Raw genomic sequence first — 17,001 nt, 5'->3', positions numbered from 1 at the left:
CAAAGAGAAAGTACAAAGAAACACACCCCAACTACCCACCACCCTGCACCCCTGCATCAGACTAAAATCCACCCCAACTAGCAGTGTGCCTGTCGCCCCTTAACTAACCTACAAAAAGCCCACGAAGGAGAAAAGAGGCATCCCATCCCCCCCCGTTATCCCCCATATCATTAACAAAATGAGTCAATTAAAGCAGCAATGTCAAAAGCCGATGCACCTCACGGCTTCCCAGTTTCCGGAAAACAAGTAGCCAAGGAATCATCCCTGTGCTGCCGCGCCTCCGGTGGTTTCCTCCGTCTGGTCGGTCGATTCAGGCCGTTCCTGGGGCAGGGTGTCGAGCCAGTGTCCCACGTCGTCAGGAAAGTAAAAAAAGAAAGTCCGGTGGTCTCGCTCAATGCGAAGCTTGGCAGGATAGAGCATAGAGTATCGCAGGCCCATTTCCCTAAGTCTCCGCTTCACCCCGGTAAAGCTCTGCCGCTGTTTCTGAACGGCCTGGGTAAAGTCCGGGAAGAAATTTACTTCAGAGTTCTGGAAACGGAGAGGGCCCGCGGTCCTCGATGCTTGCAGGATAGCGTCTCTGTCCCTATAATTGAACAGCCTCGCGATGATGGGGCGAGGGGTAGCTCCCGATTTAGGCGGCCCACCCGGTATCCTGTGGGCCCTTTCCACCGAGAAGAACTTGCTCAGGCCCCCCGGTTGTAAGTGTTTCGCCACCAGATCTTCCACGAAGAGTTCAGTCGAGTCCTCCTCGGCCTTTTCCGGTACTCCGGTGATGCGAACATTTTGGCGCCGCGCGCGGCCTTCAAACTCGTCCAGCCGACGCGCCATCACGCCATTAGCCAATTTCAAGTTGCGCACCTCTGACTGGATGTCAGATACATCCGTGACCAGGCTGGATGTCTTAAGGTCCAAAGATTTCACCCGGTCATTAGTTTTCCCGAGGTCCGTCCTGATGAGATTCAGTTCAATTTTTAGAGAGTCGACCTTGCTGGACAGCTCCTCACGAAGTGTGTGCACCTCCGTCCTCACCCCTGATATCGCGCCCATGACGTCCCGGAGCGTTATCTCGGAGTCGTCCGGCGACTCATCCCTCCTCGGGTCTCTTGTGCGAACCACCTGCACCGGTGACCCCTTAGACTGGGAGAAGCGCTCAGGAATAGTAGACTGGGACTGAGATGGCTTCCTGTTAAGCCGCTGAGTCTTGCCCGCATCCGAGCCACCCTTGCCCGCCATGTTGGCAATCACGGGACGGGTGGGACACCAGGGGCGAAGGAGTCCAGCGGGGCACGTCCAATGCACACAACGAGTTATCCAAGGTCCAGAAGTAAGATCGCCCAGCAAGGCGTTCAGGGCTCAGGAGCACACTGCGGGACAAAGTGGCGCAGGCTGGGAGGAACCCCGCAGAGACACCGCTGCAACCCACCCCGGTCACAAGCGACGCGGGAGGAGCCTCCGGGAGTCGTCGACACAACTGAGGCTAGGAATGTCCGATTTTCATTCCGAAAGCGGGTGCCGCATCAGGCCCGGCTCAGCAACCGATTCCCACCATCGTGGGACAGGATAGAAATCAGGATTAATTCGGAAGATCGGGAGGTCTTCGGAGCTCCGAGCTCACGCGGCCATCTTGGTTGGCAGCGAAGCTCCTCCCCCTCGTTGTTGTTTTTGATGCGTATTGAGTGTCTTTTAAAATTAATAGCCCTTTAGCCCCGCATTTACTGAACCAAAAATAGGATTACATTTACATGACAAATCAAGCTCTTACTTTACTAGAAGCATGCAAAGACAACGTATGCATACCAGACAAACCGAAAGAAAAGAATTGCAATTAGCCCATTTTGCAGAAAAAAAAGATTCAGTCTAATTCAAGGCCAAGCATCAAGGCTTGAAAATATATATATATGTTTTGCTTTAATCCAGAAAGCCGTCTGTCTGTCTTCCTGTCCCAAAGCAGTACTAACTGCATGAGGTGGTCCCAACCCTTGTGACCAGGGGTGTATGTACAGTGGGGTGGTGAGGGCTGTGGGGTTTATTCTTTAGTAAATGGTTGATACAAGTGCTTTTAGTCGGGTCGGAATTCATCTGGGATTTTTACATGCCCTCACTGACAAAAACACACACACTCTCTCTTGTCTCTGTTTTAAAGACCTTAAAAAATGTGGATTCATTTTAAAAATGTTGTGCTTTAGATGTCCCAAGCAATCCGCCCTCCTCTCACTTTCTACTTCCCTTTAGGGCCCCCTCATGTCGTGCTTCTCATATAATGTATTTTAACAAGATATCCCAGTGCGATTGTCAGAAAATCTGAAAGCTTATAGCCCCCAATCCTATTGACCAGGCTATGCACCTGCCTGTGACAGATACCTTCACAAAGTCTACATAAAAGTAATGTGAAATTTTGAGTATCTTTTCAATGGTCAATCCTACTCCTCTATATCCCTCCACGCCTCCATGGTTACAGCTGTTGTGTGTCTGTGCCCCCCATGAGTTTCTTCACCTTTATGTAGGCTTTTAGAGAGTTTCCTCCGGGGGTGGGGCTGCCTCTAGCATTTAGGATTGTGAAAGGGAAGACTAGGACTAATTACCAGTAAGTAATGAAAAACATTATAACCAGTGGCCTAACGCAGGTCCCTGCAACCTCTGTGGTTCAGAGGGGCCCTCAACACTTCAAGGTGCCCCCACCCTTCAAGGGGCTCCCATTCAGCTCAAGGCCAATCAATATTTGTGCTAAAAGGAAGGCTCAGGAGCCCATCATCACATTCTGCAGGGGGCCCCATCATTTTGTGTTATGCCACTGGTTACAACTTACATGTTAACTTGGCTGTTAATATAGCAGGCTGTAAATCTAGCTGGGCGAAACATGGCATGCCAGTAATACCCTTGGTAATGCCATGCTTATTTTAGGCTGGTTCATGATTACTGAGCAAGAGAAGGGAAAAGGGTCAGGAGCAAAGCAAAAGGTACATGGTAAAAACAACAAGCACAATAACGGGCGGTTCATGATGCAGTGAACCACATTTGATGCAAAGGGGCTGCATGCCCCAAATTAAAAGATAGGCAAAGTGAATACATTGAATGCACTCAACTGAGAGGTGATCTCCCTGCAGTAGGTGCACTGATTGCACTAGGCTCAGGGGAGACATTGTACTGGATCATTGACTGAGCAATACTTCTCAGGGATTCTGCTACGGGTATAGAAGTTATTCCACTGAAGACAGGGTTCTCAATAATGCACAGAGTCTTACAAATATAATAATGGAGGCGATGCATAATACTTCAAGCGAGGGTTGTGATGTCCGCAGTGGCAATGGCCTCAGTCTATGCACCAAGTGACTGGAGGTTGGAATTCCCCTTGGACTTCTTAAACAAGCTTGAGGAGGTGAGTAAAGGAACCATTCAGTGGAGATGATCTGAATTTGGTCATGCCAGGAGACCCTGACAGGTCCACAGCAAGGGTGAAATCTGCATGGGTGATTTCCAAGAAAGTTAGGAAGAGACATGAGGAGATGGGACTGACTGATTCATGGGGGCCTGCCATCATGGGGTGAGGAATACACCTTTATACACACAGGCTCACATGGTCTACAAATGAACAGACTATATAACCATGCCATTCACCCCAACCACAGAACTGTAACACTTATATATAGGAAGCCTCACAGTCACTCATAATGCAATAGTCACTGTAGATCTGAGGGTGAAGAATAGAACTCCTGGGAGGTGGCATTTTAATGATGCCATATGTACAGAACGACTTGCAATTACTGATGGTTCACACAATACTCCCCAATCACCAATACAGGATTGGTGCAATTATGGAATCAATGGATAATGTGGAGGTACAGGAAAAATAGGTGAATTGCGTTTTGTATTTTATATCGTATTTCTTTAAATTTTAACATGATGTGAACTTCCTAATCGGAAGTCTGATTTTTTTATTGTTCTCATTCTTTCATTTTGTGTATATTTATGATGCTAATTGCATGGATTTCATCCTTTTTTTCATACATTTTTTGAGACTGCGAAAATGATGGATTTTGTGTACTTTGATGGTTTGGAAAAAAAAGAATTAAAATAGTAATAGATAGGTGCAGACAGCTGGTGGAGTGGATGTCCTAAATCTAGTTGTACAAGGAAATGTAATAACCCTAGCCTTCAAGCTAAAATATCTCTGTACGCTCACTCAGGGGAGAAGGCAGGTCCCTAAGAGTTGCAAGGGAAATGTCAGGATACTGGACTGGAGACAAGTAAGGGCAGTTAAAAGAGTTTGCCTTACTGCCGGCAAACATGGCAGGACACACCGTACTCACCGCAAAACAGGTGTTTTATGAGAGTAACGACAAAGCAAATCAAATTTAGAGCCCACAGCGTGAAGTCCTGTAGCACATTTCTTAGAGACGGATGGGGAAGATATACAGGTTTCAAAGTAGAATGAACAGCTAGTGCTTTCTCAGGACTTTTACATGAAGGTTTCAGTGGTTTACACCAGAGATGGGTGAAGAGTTGAAACACGTGAGTGGTACTGAACTTCCAATAATTTAGCCACAACAGAGGAGAAAGGTACAAAGAAACAGTGCACTCTTTCAGTACTGCCCTTTGGCCTGCTGGTGAAACATCTAACTTGCAACATAAGGGCCCAAGTTACTGAGGTGACTGTTAGAATATTAATTTAGATGGTCCTTTAGAGTTTAGCAGAGCGGAAGCATTGCCGGTAATCAATAGTGCTCCCAACCTACCAAACTTGCTGTTCCGCCGCTCTATTTTGAGTCGGGGGAAGTGCTGGGTTTACACTGGTTAAGCCTCTTCTAGGTATGCTAGCACCTTTGCTAATGACGCCCGTCCACCACTGTCACCAGGTCAAATGATAATCATCCCAACCTAGTTAGGGCAGAGCGACCATTGCCCTGTTGGATGAGCACTGGCTGGAAGTTGAATTATAAGGAGCCATAAACATTTCAGTAGTGGATCATAGCAGATCAACATATATGGTGTTTAAAATCAAAGTAGGCTTTCAAATCGCTTCTACTTGTTTCAGCCTCTTAGTTATGATTACACTCCAACTTTATAACAAATAAGGATGATGACGGGCTCTACATTATGGAGGATCATGACAAGACACTCCGCGAAGGGAATCTCAAATTCAATTCCTACACAATACTGCACCAATGGCACTGGTCCCCAGCAAAGCTTTTCAGAGCAGACATGTCACGAGACTCTGCATGCTGGAGGAGTCACCTGCTGCTTGGTGACATCGTCCACATAGTGTGGGACTGTAGGCAGCCATGGATTTATGGGAGGGAGGTGTGGGATTCGATCACCATGACCCTTGGGATAAACCCTCACCTGAGGATCAGCGCCCGCGCCCACAATGCCCCATCACATGAACAGATGGTTCACAATGGCCTTAACAGTGGCCACGGTCGGAATTCTGCATCATTGGAAATCGAATAGCATACCACTCCACCGACATTGGCTGACTGATATGCATGCTATAGCCTCTTATGAACAGATCCTCTAAACATTGGATGACTGTATCCAACAATTTCGAGGATGTATGGGGTCGATTCCTGATGTAGCTGGGCTCTGTCTACATTCACCAACGATGTTGTGATATGGGAAAGCTACAAAATGGTGTTTCCCATCCTTTTCCCACTTGTGAAGGATTTTTGTACCTAGTTATTTTAGAAGCTTGTTGTTCTAGGGAATCTCAGTGCTGACGTAAAAGGTGTGTCTGTAGTGGTAGTTGTAACTGTCCAGGGACTTACATCTCCAGTGCAAATGTGCGTGCTGATTGCCGTCCCCGTAAGTATTTTTCTCCCTTTATTCCCCACCATCTTCTCGCCCATATCCCCCCACTTTTCTTTTCTGTCTACTTTCTTTTACTCTTTGACTATGTCTTTTCTTTGAGGCTATGACCCTAGTCAGAACTTGTTTGACCCAAAAGGTGCCTAAATGCTAATAAAGAATTGAAATACAACAAGAAGGTAGTGCAAGGATTTTGTTTGCTGGAACTGTGATACATCCTCCCTAACATGGTACACAGAGTAGGACGTTCCCAATAAAGGGAGAGGTTTCCTTAATTATTTTCCCAGATTACCAAAGGATTTCTAGTTTAAGGACGTAAAACCCTTCCTCTCTTACATGGCATACTTGATCATCTGGTTGCTCCTCAATGGGCAAACAAAAGGGTCATCTCATTCCAAGTCCCATACAGGGGACCTCTCTCTGGAGCTCTGGTCCACTGCCTGGTAGTTCCTTGTGGAATAAGCTTGACATAGGTGGGTTACCATGGCTACCATGTCCATGAGACAGTATATGCAGTGATACTTAACATACGGTCCGGAGGATGCCTGCGGCCCTCCTGACATTTACATATGGCCCCCCGACCTCTAGATGCTGCCCCACCTACCTTTACATGCGGCCCCCTGGTGAACAGCAGCACTGGACTGCTGTTTAGTTGACAGAGATGTTAAATAAACAGGCTAGCATTTATACAGGTTAATTGACAAAAAAGAAAAGAAGCAAATAAGGTGTTCTGCAACACATAACTTTAGGAACACCTTCATTTTTAAAGACAACGTGCAACAAATGTGTAAAAATAAGATCGAGTCTCTTCAAAATTAAAAAAAATGTGTTTCATTACATGCAGAAGCGTTTCACTATAGTACATAAGATACCATCAGTGCACTTAGAATTTTTTTTAAAAAGTGATAAAAGTGAGAGTTTTCAAACATGGATGTAGAAACACTCAAGCCTCATCACACCCTAAAAACAATAACAGTCAACGAAGAGGCAAGTCAATTGTTATGTGGACCCCTCTAGGTGACATGAATTGTTAATATACCTGAACAACACTGTTTATGAAATCAAACCCTGACGAAGGTTTTATACAGTGAACAGACTGCACGCATGTGTTTCAAGGTGCTCTTATATGTCATAATGAAGAAAATGTAGGCAAAGTGAAATAAAACAATTGCATAGAATCACAGGATTTGGTCAAGAAGAAAGCCGGGTTTGATTCCAGGTTTTCTGGTTTTGCACTGTGCAATTCTATTTTATTCCAGTTGAATAATCAAGTTACTTCCTGTGTAAACTTTACTCAGCCAGGGTACTGATATCAAGCAGAAAAGGCTTACCCTTAGGTGCGGTGGTGGGAAAGTGACTCAGATACAGCATAACACAGTATTGGCAAATGCATGATTCTTATAGAGACTGGGGGCATAATTTAGAGGGCAGGATGGAATGAAACTCTCGAAATACCTCCATGACTCACTGCCCATTAAAAATACATACTGCGTTTACCCTACTCCCACTTTACACCCCCCATGCCCAACCCCATCAATGTGGCCCTCGGTCACACCAAAGACCATACTTTTTGGGCCCCTGGGTAAACGTTTGCGAATGCCATGCTGTATTCGGTTAAAAAGAACGCACAAGGATTTGTTTAGCAAAGCCTTTTGCTATGTTTTTTCGCTGTTGGTATGAAGAGCCACTTCATACCACCTTAGCTAGGCTTTTAAAGTGTCCCCCCCCCCCCCACTTGTGGACTTATGTATTCCACTGACCCTATAGGGGGCACATTTTGTTGTCAAATATAAGCCGACCATCAAGTATGTCATGAGCAAGAACAGGGACTCCTAATGTCTACCTATTGAAATGTTTTTTGTTCACATTCAGGTAATTGTATTCTATTACTATGCCAGTTCCATACGAGTAGCATTACTCGTAAAACCAATGAGAGAAACTTCTCTAAAAAATATCCATCAATAGATTCAGCTCAGTTGAAAATAAGAGTGCAAAATGTTTTTTAAATTGGCTCCAATGTACTCGAGGGTTCACATTATATTCTTTTCCCCCCTCAGTGGCGGCCTTAGGCATGTGCAAGCAGTGCATCTGCACAGGGCTACTAAGCCCCAGTGGCCGCCACGCCAATATATATCCTTAATATAATAATCCTCTGAGGATGGATACATATTTGCGTGGCGACCCATGGCAGGGATTTGGCGGCCTCTGGCTTTGTTCCACTTCCAACCACCCGGACCCCCCCCTGGATGTTTTATTCAAACACCTTCCTCAGCTCCGGGGTTGCTCCGCCCCGCCCGGAACCCCTCTTCCGGGCCCCCTACCTACACTTCCTGCCCAGGGCCGCCATGAGCCTAAAGCCGCCCCTGCTCCCCTATTTGCAAGTGTGTCTTATTTGTGGAAATTCCAAGCCACTTCACACTCAAGACACGTAATTACGCACATAAAAAGCTTTAGCTCTGTTCTATTAGTCCTCTTCATAGTTTTTACTTTCGTATATATCTTATAGTTTTTTACATTCGTTTTTATCTTCGGATATGATTACAACATGTTTTCATGTAAAAAATGCACAAATTACACTTCGTTTTGCTTCGTTGTAAAGCACAATACCTTGCAGTTCAATCACCTCCATTCTCTGCCCCTCTGTATCATGGCCGACAAACTTCAACCCCTTGTCTTCAAAATGATGAATGAACTCTGGGTTCACCTGAAAAAAAACAGACATCTTGGTGTGGAATACTATAAAGGAATGTTTATACAGTATACTGACGACTTTTGTCATCTCATTTTAGGTTAGCGCGTGTTGGATAGGAACTGTTTCTCAGATATTGTCACTATTTCAGAGTTCCTGAATCCATGGCAGCTATGATTCTAAAAAGTGGTGCTATCCGAAAAAACAAAGATTTTAAAAGCCAATATAATAAGAGGGTAACATCTAATTAGATACATAAATACAGTGAATTTTTAGCAGAAACAGTCATTTTAGATATATATGCCATGCTTGTACGCTTTTATTGTTTGTATAATTCTTTCTCTTCGCAGGGAAGCACAACAAAACATTTGATTGCTCAGTTTAATAAGTAAGTGCATGAAAGTACTTCATTGAGGCAGAGGGTAAAAAATGACCGCATGCAGAAAAGAGACATTTACTTTAGATCACTTTTTGGCTGTATTACAGAGCACATATAAGTAGGGCAACAAAATCTTTGCTACAAATATAAGTAGTGGCTACAAAATCAGTTCTGCATCCAGATTCATAGAATCAGGATTGCGTGGCGGCTGGTGACATTTGAAAAGGGTGAGGCGTAACATTTTTGCCATACTGCACCGCTGCGAGAGAGCGAGCCCGAACAACCCATGGGGAGTTTGGGCCCCCCCCCCCTCCAAGAAAATTTTAAAAAAAGAGTGAATAAATTGTGCTTTTTCAAGCAAATTTGCGGAAGCAGGAAGGTTAATAAAGCAATACAATTGAATTATTTATCATTCATTGCCAATTTTTATGAGCTACAGAGGACAATCTTTGCATTTGCTGATGTTATCATTTGCCCATATTAACTTTTGAACACACTGATACACTTGTAATGGTTTTAACTATACAATAAATATATTCATTGACTGTGCAGTGCTATACATCAATATGGTGACACTATTTCCTAAAATGAATTTTCTGTTTTCATGCAAGAAACGTCATTTTAAAAAAAAGTGCAACAGTGACCTCACTACAACATTCTGAATCAGTTTTAGGTGGCAACGTTGCATAGCAGAAAGTCTACAATACAGACCCTGACTATAGTAAAATCACATTTAAATGTTAAGATTGATTACAGGTGATCTACTAATCAGAAAAGTTCAGTTCCACTGCACCACCCAAACTCCTAAATTGATTACTTAAGGAGCAGGTTGAACTTTCACTGACTTGCCAACGTTCACTATGAGGGGACCCATGAAGCACAGGAAACGTCCTAAACTAAATGTTCCAAAATGGCTGCAATGGGACAGGTATAGGTAATATACAAAGTTGTTAAGTATGTACATTTTATTGGGCACATAAAAACCCGACGTAATGAATCTATTCTGAGATTTATCATGAATATTGTCTATATATTTTTCTTTCCCTGTTTCGTACATACATTGTGTAGGACTTGGCCTTTTTGGCTAAAGTTCCCTAAACTTTTTGCTTTCACCCTAGACCTGTTTCCTAACATAGAGTTGAAAATTTAGATGCTTTGGGTACTTTGCCACTGCTGATCAGTGTCAAAGTACAAGTATTCCCTATGTAAAGTGTAATGGTAATTGGTAGGCCATGATTGGTATGTTTGCCTTACTAGTAAAGTCCCTAGTGATGTGCACTGTGTGTGCCAGGGCTAGTAATGCAAAGGCGCGCGGAGACAGGAACTCAGGCCTGCAGTGTAAGGCCTGCAGTGTAGGGCCTGCAGTGTAGGGCCTGCGCGCAGTTTGCTGAGTTAGCATGTTGTGCTGACAAGAGCAACCACTTGTCAGGCCTTACTTTCCCTTTTTCATACACAATGGGAGCCGCTGTGTTAGGTCCCTGGTAACCCCTGGGCAGGGTGCAGTGTAAGTAAAAGGCAGGACATATACTAAGGTGTGTGTTATGTCCTGACAGTGAACAGCACTCCCTTTCGTATTTCACTGCTGAAAGGCCATCCTACCCATAGTACAGAATGGGAAGGCTGGGTGTTGTATTTTTCAGCCTAGTTTCCTATAAGTTTAAAATGGAGAGGTGAAGATTAGTATGTATGAACTCACAGTATCTTAACACATCTGTCTGTGAAAGTGGTTTTGTCACTATGTGTTCAGAAACCACTCTTTTAGAAAGTGGCTTACATTTTAGTGCATTAAGCATTTCTGTGTGTCTCTGTTGAATGTGGATTGACTGTCTGGATCTGAAAGGTGAGAGGAGCTGGGAGAGGTCTTGACCCAACCCAGGGAGGGGTTGAGATGGCACCAGGCTGCCCTGCATCTGGAAAGTAGGGGGAGGAGAAGCCCAGGAGGTGAAAAGGCCTGGACTGGTGCTATAACCCAATTGACCCATCTCCTGCAAAGTGATTAGGGATCCAGACCCCCAGTTTCAAAGGGAAAAAGGTGACACTGGGAGGGAGACACCCAGAACTGATTAAGGCAGGGGTCAGGGACCCCTGAGCACAAAGATCTTCAAAGACATGAAGGGGTATAACTAAGAGAACTGAAACCCTTAGAATTTGGTGTAGTTTTGAATGGCGAAATGGACAGGTCGAGTCTGCAAAGGCTTTGACCTCTTTCGTGGTCAAGAAGAACCTCGGCTAAGGAAGAAGTTGCTGAAGAGACTGCTGGATAGGACTGACCCTTGCTTCGTGATCTGGGGCTGGCCTGCAGTTTGTAGCTTTTACTAAGGAAGAGACTGAAGGGACATTGCAGTGGGTGGTGTCTCTCCTTCTTGAACAGAACTGTGCTTTGTGCTGTGTCCTGAACTGCAAGGGCCTGAGGTGTACTTTTGAATGTCAAAATGGACAGGTCGAGTCTGCAAAGGCTTTGAGCTGGCTCCCTGTTTGGAAACACAGGAACATAAAAGTTTCCAGAGAAGTCCCAAGCAACGCGGTGTGCGCGTGCTTTTGCAGCTTGAGACCCTCAGAAGTTGTGGCTTGTGATCGTGGCCACACAGGAGTAAGCTGAGTCTCGGACGCGCAGGGTGCGTGTCGTCGTGCAAGCTGAAGCGTTGGTGAAGAGAGCCTGGTAGTTGTGTGCACCGGGAGGAGAGAGGAGACTCGGATGCGTGGGTGCGTGTCGTGGTGTAGCCAAGGAGTTGGTGAAGAGCGCTTGGTCATGGTGTGCGCCGAGCAAAGTAGTGAGTCTAGGACATGCAGGGTGTGTGTCGTGCTGCAGCCAAGGCGTTGGTGTAGAGCACCTGGTCATCGTGTGCACCGGGAGAAGAGGTGAGACTCGGAGGCGCAGGATGCGTGTCAAGGTGCAAGCCGAGGTGTTGGTGAAGAACACCTGGTCATCGTGTGCACCAGAGAAGAGGTGAGTCTCGGACGCTCGGAGTGCATGTCGAGGTGCAACCAGAGGCACTGGGTAGTGTGTGCACCGAAATCAAAGTAAGTCTCCACAGTGCTGAGTGCGAGTCTCAGTGTCCACAAAGGTAGCCGGAAGTAGGGCCAGGTCATTGGGCCCTCGGAGTGAAACAGTAGCGGCCCAGGCTGGCAGTTCTGGAGGAGCTGAGCCGCCAGCCCGAGCTCGCCATGCCCAGTGACGGAGTTATGGGTCAAGGCCCAAGTCGCTGAAGGAGGAGATGAGAGTGGGGTTGCGCCTCCCCAGGAAATGTAGATCATCACCTGGGATGGGGTGCGGGCTCAGCAGGACACTCTTTCGTCCTCTCACTTCTGTCAGCTGCGCAAGCCTGTTGTTTTTTCTCGGATTGAGGCCCGTGCTGACCCAAGGAGGGGCAGTACTGGGGCCGGAGTGAGAAGCGGCACTTTTGTGTCATCATTGATCTAGGTTGGGGCAACTGTTACCAGAGCACCTAAACTGTTGTATTACACTCTCCATTATTGCTAACGAACTATCAAATTGTTGTATGATGCCTGACCTTACTTGTGCCTGACAAACTAAATGCTTTGTACGCTACGCACTGCATTATTTTTCCCTTGCAGAGTACATGATTGTAACGTGGCGCATTGCATTTTTTATTCATTGCACAGTACATGATTGTAGCGTGACACATTGCTTTGTTTCTTCAATGCACAGAGCATGCTGGTAGTGATACGCATTGCAATATTCCTTCTATTGCAAAGTACATGACAGTGGCGCCAGTTATGGCATTGCTGCTCTATTGCATGGTACAGGAGTATATAGTTACGCATTGCAGTATTTCTTTTCCTTTGCAACGTAGTGATTCTAGCAATACGGCCTGCCTAACCTTTGGAAATGGTTAGACGTAAGCTTTACTGTTGGTTAGAAGTGGTGGTTGGGATTAGAACCTACCAATCCACCGGAAGGAATACTACCCATAATTACATGTTGGTTTTATATCGTGTGGTCATATTGTATATCTTCTTATATAAAGATTATACTAAACTTGTGTGGAGTCTGTTTGTGGTGACATCATTGGGTTGCTGTGAGTGTGGTGCACATACTGTTCACTTGAGCCTTGGAGATAAGCCTGGCTACTCATGCCAAGCTACTAAGGGGGGGAGCAGGGCTATCTCAGACTGTGTCCTTACTTGAAACGAGGGGTCCGGATCTTGCACCTGGCGACAATGGTGTGGAAAAGGGACTCCCGCCTACAGTATTTCGTGGTGTCAGTGAGGGATAAGGACCCCCACTTCTAACACATTGGATAAACACTTTTTGCAAACAGAAGACAGTGTAATATCGTACTTATTTTACTCGTGATAAAGCAGGTTGTTCAATAACCTATTACAGTGCAACTTTCGAGCCACGTCTCTTGTCAATGAATAGTGAGGTGTGAATGTAGTTAAACCACCTATTTATAAAGTATTTACACATTCATACACTTGTATTACATAGATATAAAATTCACAAATAACAATATCAAGAATCCACCACAAGGGCCAGGGAAGACATGCATATGGCCTCAGAATCAACACCATTGAGTAGTCACTCACATTACTGGTGTGTCTCTCCTGCACCTTCTTCCCTTCACACCTAGCAGAGGAGTCACAATGACCCCCAGACCTCCTGCCCACTCTAAAGCTCAGCTGGCCAAAAAAAAGTGGTGCAGTCTGTTGACACCATTGTGTCACCTTTATATTTAACCCCTCCCTCACAACGTGCTCTGCTGGGCATGGGCTGAGATGCAACAACTATAACTAAAACCGAAGGGGCGCAGAATGAAAAGAAAGTGAGGTGAGAGAAGTCAAAGTGATTGTGGCAGAGGACCAGGTCGATAAAAATCAGAATTACGATAGGACAAGGCAGAGTGAGTGGAACGAAAAACAAGCACTGAAAATGCAATGGTCTTGCCTTTGATTAAGTTAAAGCCATTTGCTTTGCTAATGGTATTGTATAGCAAAGCAAATGGCTTTAACTTAATGAAAGGCGAGACCTATTGCATTTTTAATGCTCGTTAGGATTTCTCTCGGAGTTTGCAGAGATGGTCACTCAGCAGCTCAACGAGATATCTGTGAAGCCAGGAGCCTCTGCTGCTATCTGTACGGCCTGCAGGGGCTTCTTATACTACGGCTGGCACGCGCTTCACACTCTGCGTATGTGTGCCCACCTGTAACGACTGGATTTTTGGACCAGATGGGATCAGCTCCTAAGAGCCCCTCTAACCCAGTTGGAACGTAACCATCTCCCTCCTCAGGACCATCTATCCAGGCACCTGGGTACCTACCTGAGGATGGGGAACTCGCAATATACAAGCTCATATTATCAGAAACACCACTAAATCTATAGGGATACTAAGAATACTCACTGATTACTAAGGATATCCATGCCCTACACCACACTCATACCTTATAGTCTCGCGACCACATGGGTCCAGACTAATCTACCCTGGGGCAGTTCTGATTATCTGCCATTACACACTGATCACTATCAGTGCTCACTCAAGCCGCAATCTTGCGGGTATACACACTGAGCTGCAGCCCCAGTGCTCACTCTTTATCCGGTCCACAATCCGGCAAACCTAGGCACCAGCCTCCTACCTGGTGTTCTCATTAACGCCACTTTCCCTAGAGGCGATCTCATTACACACCAGTGTCCTCCCTGGTGCTCTCATTAACAAACCACAATCCTGTGGGTATACACACTGACCACAATCAGTGCTCTCACTAACGCCACTTACCAATGACGACCACTTTCCTATGAATACCTTCAGCTCTCTGTCTCTCTATGTTGGGAAGTCTCTCTCTCTCTTCACTAAGGGCTCGCTACTACAATAATATTATGGGATGGCCGAATTACTTAGTGTCAACAATTCCCTAGCTCAAGGGCTCCTTGTTCTCCTTATTCATTCAGACTTACCGGATCAGGGGCAGCATCTGTTCTGGTTGTAACATCTGACTAGAAGAAAAGGTTACCTATGGTCTGAAATATAAGACACTGTTTGCAGGAGTCTCTCTATGTTGGGAAGTCTCTCTCCCTATTCACTAAGGGCTCACTACTACAATAATATTATGGGATGGAGTATAAACTTTATCCCTTAGTTGCAGGTTTCCTATCTCCCTAATTATTCACTATTACTTACCTGATCAGGGGTAACATCTGTTCAAACAGTAATACCTGACTAGGAGACAAGGTTACCTCCACTGTATGGGGACAAAAGATATACACCACACTAGTTCACTAAGAAATGGGGTCACTTTTATTTTAACAATGATGCAATACACATACATAAATCTATGGGGTCTCTATGACTAACAGTAGTTTTAACACACCGCTGAAAGAAAAGGATTAGACATACTATTTATCTGCGGGGTAACAGGAACTTCTAACACACCGCTGAAAGGAAAAAGATTAGACATACAATAGCCTAGGGAATAAGGACAAGATTAAGGTGTAATTGTAAAGGGGACTAGTTCAGACTACCTCACCTATTAGAAGGAAGATTTCTCCCTGACTCTGGTGGGATCAGGGCTCTCTCTGTCTCTCCCTCCGTCACCACAACACCACGCCTCTGGTTCAATTACTCCAGCTGACAGCCTTAGCTCCTCCATCTGCTTTGATGCTCTCTGCACTGCTCTCTCTCTTCAGCTTCAGCAATCATCTGCCTTCTTTCTCCATTCCAGAACTGCACTCTATTCTGCAGCTCCAGCAGACATCCTGTTCTCTCCTCTGCAAGAACCAGACTGCTCTGACTCCAAGCTGAACTGACCTCCAAGCTGAACTGCACACAAGCTGGACTGAACACAAGCTAGACTGAACACAAGCTAGACTGAACACTCCTCCTCTCCTGCAGCTCGCTATTATGGATTCCTCTCCCCTCATGGAAATTTCCAACAAAGGGCTGCCTCCCACTGAATTCCTGTGCCAGCTCCAGAGCTCTTTACACAACCGCAGTGGCCAGCTGCTTGTTACGTCTGGGCCCAAGAGACAAACACATTCCTCGGATAAGAAGCAGTCCTAACTGGTTTTCCTCTAGCACACAAACAGCCTTAACTATAAACATTACCTTTCCCCCTGAAGCCTCTCAGCTCCATCAAAATGGAGTCCCTCTAGTTCTGGGCCTGTACGCCTGAGAAGGATGAAATAACCCTTAGCTCTGTCAGAATACCTACATAAACCATACCAATGTGTAATATAAAGTCAGGACCACAGGATCCAACCTCTACTATAAGCAAAAATGACAGGCCAAAGCCAATAGGCAATAGATGGCTTCTTCTAGGTCTGGAAGAAAGGGCTTAAAAGGGCCAACACAAGCTAGGAATACGTATCCTAGATGTGAGCAAGATTAAAGTCTATATCACTGCCCACTAGGGCCAAAAAGCCTGTCAAGACACCACCCCACCTCTGCTGCACATTAAGAGCTAATGCTCACATGTAGGAAGGGATATATCTTCCTACCATGCATGCTTAGATTCGCAGAAAATATTGTCACACATTTCTTCAAACAACTTACATATATTCTGGGACTCTTGGCTCAGGGGACTTATGCGTCCACTTTAGAAACCTGTGTTTTACCTCATGGCGACAGGTTCAGAACCTAAAGGGTGCACAAAGATGTTCATCCTTCCGAGGTCGATAAAATTAGCACAATTCTTTATCTATAAAAAACACAGCTACTTTGCGTGAAGGTGCGCTTTAAAACTACATGCAATTTATGTTACTTACATGTGTGTAGACACACACATGTATTCAGAGTCTCCCACGCCGGATCTGCAGAAGTTTCTTAAAAGCAGTGCAGTTTTCAGTTGCAATAACTTCACAAGTGCGCACCAATGCTTGCGTTTTAGCCATGGTCTGTGCTGTATTAAGTGCAAAAAATTACATAAGCCTCTAGTGACTTCACAACACTTATTCATAGGAAGCAAAATGTAAAAGTGTTCTTTTTGTGATCAAAGATATTAATAAAAAAATAATGAAATAAAAGGCAGAAATTTCTGCTAAGGTAAACGTATTAGTTTTCATTCATCTTACTTCATATGAATAAGTGTTGTGAAGTCACTAGAGGCTTAGGTAATTTTTTTATTATGTAGTACAACTGGCCCTACCTACCCGCTAATCCTTTGGGCCAAACCCTTC

General features: G+C 45.2%; 1 protein-coding gene across 2 annotated transcripts in view; it reads right to left on the bottom strand.

The window, feature by feature from the left end:
• Window positions 1-17,001, bottom strand: part of CTPS2 (CTP synthase 2) — a 1,454,337-nt gene that overhangs the window by 299,904 nt on the left and 1,137,432 nt on the right. For both annotated transcript variants that reach the window (XM_086934328.1, XM_086934329.1), the window contains exon 16: window positions 8,410-8,506. In XM_086934328.1, coding sequence (XP_086790454.1) covers window positions 8,410-8,506 — 97 coding nt within the window. The remainder of the gene's footprint in view (window positions 1-8,409; window positions 8,507-17,001) is intronic.

Source organism: Lissotriton vulgaris, chromosome 8 (assembly GCF_964263255.1).
Source record: "Lissotriton vulgaris chromosome 8, aLisVul1.2, whole genome shotgun sequence".
Taxonomy (NCBI): Eukaryota; Metazoa; Chordata; class Amphibia; order Caudata; family Salamandridae; genus Lissotriton; species Lissotriton vulgaris.
The sequence above is the reverse complement of the archived record's forward strand: the minus strand, read 5'-3'. Positions and strand labels throughout refer to the sequence as shown.